This window comes from Pygoscelis adeliae, unplaced genomic scaffold, assembly GCF_000699105.1.
Source record: "Pygoscelis adeliae isolate BGI_AS28 unplaced genomic scaffold, ASM69910v1 Scaffold284, whole genome shotgun sequence".
NCBI classification, from domain to species: Eukaryota; Metazoa; Chordata; class Aves; order Sphenisciformes; family Spheniscidae; genus Pygoscelis; species Pygoscelis adeliae.
The window spans coordinates 154,404-158,797 of NW_008824671.1; the positions used below are offsets into that span (position 1 = coordinate 154,404).

General features: G+C 62.4%; 2 protein-coding genes across 2 annotated transcripts in view; both read right to left on the reverse strand.

The window, feature by feature from the left end:
* The window catches only part of RAX2 (retina and anterior neural fold homeobox 2), an 8,167-nt gene that overhangs the window by 2,264 nt on the left and 1,509 nt on the right, over positions 1-4,394 (reverse strand). The window contains exons 2-4 of the mRNA XM_009323012.1: positions 4,134-4,160; positions 1,664-1,914; positions 5-249 (exon numbers count right to left, since the gene is read on the reverse strand). Of these exons, the coding sequence (XP_009321287.1) occupies positions 5-249; positions 1,664-1,906 (488 nt within the window). The 5' untranslated portion in view covers positions 1,907-1,914; positions 4,134-4,160. The remainder of the gene's footprint in view (positions 1-4; positions 250-1,663; positions 1,915-4,133; positions 4,161-4,394) is intronic.
* The window catches only part of LOC103916070 (complexin-3-like), a 9,035-nt gene continuing 8,781 nt past the window's right edge, over positions 4,141-4,394 (reverse strand). The window contains exon 5 of the mRNA XM_009323013.1: positions 4,141-4,160. Within this exon, the coding sequence (XP_009321288.1) occupies positions 4,141-4,160 (20 nt within the window). The remainder of the gene's footprint in view (positions 4,161-4,394) is intronic.

Genomic DNA, 4,394 nt, shown 5'->3' on the forward strand with positions numbered 1-4,394 from the left:
GTGCCCGCCGTAGGGGGGCTGCAGGGCCTGAGGGGCTCCCATGAAGCCGGGGATGCTGTGGACTGTGGTGGCGCTGGAGATGGGGGACGTCAGCCATGGGTCGAGCGGGAGAGAGTTGCTCATGGGCCCCACGTTGGGCGTCATGGGGGGACGATTGAAGGAGAGCACAGGGGTGTCATGGAGCTTCATGGAGCTGGCCTCCATCTTCTCCTGCCGCCTCCACTTGGCTCGTCGGTTTTGGAACCACACCTGCAAGGGGAGAGCCAGGGTGAGCCCCACTGTGCCCAGCCAGTCTCTCACAGCGTGTCCCGTGTGCTGTGCCCTACGCAGGGTGCCCCGGGCAGGGTGTCCCACGTGCTGTGCCCCATGCAGGGTGCCCCACACGGGGTGCTCCAGGCGGGGTATCCCGTATGGGGTATCTCATCCTGCGTGGGGTGCCCTGTGTGTTGTGTCCCATGCGGGGTGCCCCACGGGGCTCCAGCAAACCCCAGCACACTGCACACCTCTGCCAAACCTCTCCCGCAAACCCCAGAGGCTGAGGGCATCTCCGAGGTGTGGAAGGTGAGATGTGTCACCGTGCAGCCCCTGCCCTCGCTGCTTTACATGAACGTGCACCCTGGCCCCGCAAACACCCGTACAGTCCTCGGTACAATGTTATCCGGCCTTCAAAAGCCCTTTGGTAAAAGCTTTTAGAAGCCAAACTGCCACAGTTGCACCAAAACCCAGGAGGAACGAGAGAGACTGGCAAGCTGAGGCCAGCGGTGATGTCTTGCCCCACGGGAGCTGCCTGTTAGAGCGCTGGTCCCTGTATCCCCAGAGCTCGCAAGCAGCACGAGGCACAGGCCGTCTGCCACGTGATGCAAAGCAGGAGTAAAGATGAACGGCCGGGCTGAGAAGGGGATGTCTCCCATGGGCTGGTCACAGTTGTTGGTGGGCTATACTGGTGCAAACTTCGTGTTCAGAGAAGGGCAACGAGGCTGGTGAGGGGTCTGGAGAACAAGTCTGATGAGGAGCGGCTGAGGGAGCTGGGGTTGTTCAGCCTGGAGAAAAGGAGGCTGAGGGGAGACCTCATGGCTCTCTACAACTACCTGAAAGGAGGTTGTAAAAAAAAATGTCTTTACTGAAAGAGTGGTTAAACATTGGAACAGGCTGCCCAGGGAAGTGGTTGAGTCACCATCCCTGGAAGTATTTAAAAGACGTGTAGACGTGGCGCTTAGGGACACGGTTCGGTGGTGGACTTGGCAGTGCTAGGTTAACGGTTGGACTCGATGATCTTAAGGGTCTTTTCCAACCAAACCACTCTATGATTCTATGATTCTAAGTGGGATCAGCTGGAGGGATGGGAGCAGCCACCACCAGTGGGGGAAAAAAAATCTCTCAAAACCATCTCCCTGCCCAAACGGAGCCTCTGGCACATGGGCTGTACTGGGACCTTGTGGGCAAACAAAGCTCAGCCATTAAATCTCCTCTCTGGTTTTGGCAGCAGCAGCCAGCTCTGCAGAGATGCCGCTCCCGCCTCGAGCAATGGGGAAACTGAGGCATGGAGCGAGGCGGCGGCAGCGGAGCTGGGAGCAGAGCAAAGCTCTCCAGCACTGGGGTGGTCCCTCTCTCACTGCCCAGGGGATAGGGCCAGGGTGCGGGGGCCACAGGGCATCCTCCCTACCTGCACGCGGACCTCTGGCAGGTTGACCTTCATGGCCAGCTCCTCGCGGCTGTAGACGTCGGGGTAGTGGGACTTCTCGAAGGCGCGCTCCAGCTCGTGCAGCTGGTAGGTGGTGAAGGTGGTGCGGTTCCTCCGGTGCTTCTTCTTGGGCTGCTCCTCCTCGGCGGCGGCCGGCGGGGTGCCCTCGCCGTTCCCCGGCTTCCGCAGCTCGCCCAGGTCCCCCTCGCACTTATTCAGGAACATGGCGGTGCCTGCGAGGGGACCGCGCGGGTTAGCTGGGGCGCGGGGACATCGGACCCTCCCCATGCAACCCCAGCCCGGGGACAGGCGGGCCAGGGGACGGGGGCGCGGGGACATCGGACCCTCCCCATGCAACCCCAGGCCGGGGACAGGCGGACAAGTGGACGGACGGATGGGAGGATGGGGCGGCCCCAGAAACAGGTTACGCAAAGGTGTAATCCTCTCTTCTGCCACAGCGTTATCCCGGGGCCGCGGCATCCCGGGGACTGACCTGGGGTCCTGGGGATGGTGCCCTGGGCACCCTGCGCTTGGCTCCACGGTGAGATGCGACGAGGCCAATGCGCCCACCCAAAACTAAAAGTCAAATTTCACCTAAAGCTGAGGATGTTACGAAAGCACTGTCACTGAGACCCGACCCGACCTCTCCCCTGCCCTGGCGTAGAGGGGACCGAGCCCAGGTCAGCTCCCTCCTTCCAGCCCTGCTCCTCTCCTCCAGCCTCTCTTCCCTATGGGCTGCGAGTCTTGCCCCGAACCACTGGAGGACCCAGTGTTGGTCCCCAAGCGCGGCTGGAGCGACCCAGCGCCATCCCCCGGCTAATAACCGTTTTTCTGCACGCTTATAAGCATTTTCAACCCTTGCAACGTTTCATCTTTAAGCTTTTTATCCGGCATCTGAAATCTTCCTGCAGTATTTGCTGGGGATTAAGGGTCCCTTTCTACCGCAAGGATGTAGGCAAACATGGAAATGGGGCAGAAAGCCGTAATCCTGGGGCACTTCTGCCAAGGGGAAGGCGCTGCATCGCCCAGAGCTGCCGGCAAAAGTTCGGCTAATGCCCAAATGGCTGTGGGGAGGGAGAGGGAATGTCAGTTAATTCTGTGAGGGAATAAACATCTGTCCTGAGAGGGCGGCGTGCAGCGGGGTGGGTGTCGGGTGCTGCTCAGGCTGTGGATGTGTGGGGTGTCTGTGCACGGCGTGCACAGTGAGTGCCTGTGCGCGCAGTGGGCAGCGTGGGTGCGAGCAGTGCGTCTGCAGCAGGCGTGTGTCCGTGCGGGTATGGGGATGCGTGCAGCGTGAGGCCTGCCTGCGTGGGCAGGTGCCCCGGGGTGTGCGCAGGGGTGCGCACGGCGGGGAGCGGGAGGGCACAGCACGCAGTGGACTGAGTGTGGGGTGGAATGTGTGAAGCATGTGCGCAGTGTGGGTGCGCGTGTGCAGGACAGTTTGTGCTGCACACCCACCACGTGCAGTGTGTACAGTGCAGGTGCAGTGCGCAGTGGCCAGGGCGCAGTGTCCGTGTGCCGTGCGTGCAGCATGCACAATGCAATGTCTGCACCGGCAGCATGCAGGGCACAGCGTATGTGTGCAGTGCGTGCAGCGAGTGTGCAGTGTGCACAGCTCAGTGTCTGTACAAGGAGTGCAGTGTGTGCAATGTGTGCAGGGCGTGCACAATGTGCAGGCACAGCACGAATCCGCGCACAGTATCTGTGGGGACGCAGTGCATGCAGCCTGTGTGCAGTGTCTGCACAGTGCATACGGTGCCTTTGTGTGCAGTGCACACAGTGCGTGCAGTGGAGGCACCTGCAGAGCGTGCAGCACACGCCGTGCAGTGTAGTGCACGCTGTGCGTGCAGGTGTGCAGCATCTGCAGTGTCTATGTGTGCAGCATGTGCAGCACATCCAACATGTGCAGTGTGTGCCCCCTGTCTGTCGGTGCTGTGCCTGCTGCCTCTGCAGCGTGCTCAGAGCATGCACTCTGAGTGTGCGGCATGTGCATGCTGTGTAGCATGTGCAGTGCAGCGGGCGCAGCATGGATAACGCATGCAGTGCATGCACAGAGGCTGTGCATGCAGTGTGTGCAGTGCACAGTCTTTACAGTGTGTGTTGCAGGCGCAGCGTGTGCAGTGCATGCACAGGCGCTGTGTGCAGCACGTGCCGTGCGTGTGCAGCGCTGTGCATGCAGCTTTGGGAGCTGCTGGCCCCCCAAGACGCCCCACAGCCCCTCGGTCTGGCCCTGCTGCTGGGAGGGGGCTGCAGTCTTGGGGTGCCCCGGGGGGAGCTGCGGGCTGGGGCAGGGGTGCTGGGTGCTGTGCCCTGGGGTGCCCCAAGGCATGGGTGAGTGGGTGCTGGGAGGAGCAGGGGCCCCGTTGTCACTGTGCGAGCATCGTGGCACGTCCTGGGGCTGGGGACATGGGGAGGGGAGAGGGTCCCCCGCTGCCATCCCGCTCTTGCTCACCCGCTTCTCATTTGCGCAGCTCCACACCTGCAAGGAGAGGGGAGAGTGGGTGAGCACCCAGAGCACCCAGAGCCCCCGCCTGGGGCACAGACCCCCTGGGGGACCCAGCACCCCATCAGGGCCCCCTGGCTACCCTGCCCAGCCATGTCCCGCGGTGCCACAGGGCAATGGGGGGGAGCTGGGGGGCAAACGGAGCTGGGGCAATGGGGATGGGTGAGATGGCACTGGGGAGGACGGGTGAGGCAGGGCACTGGGGGGGGG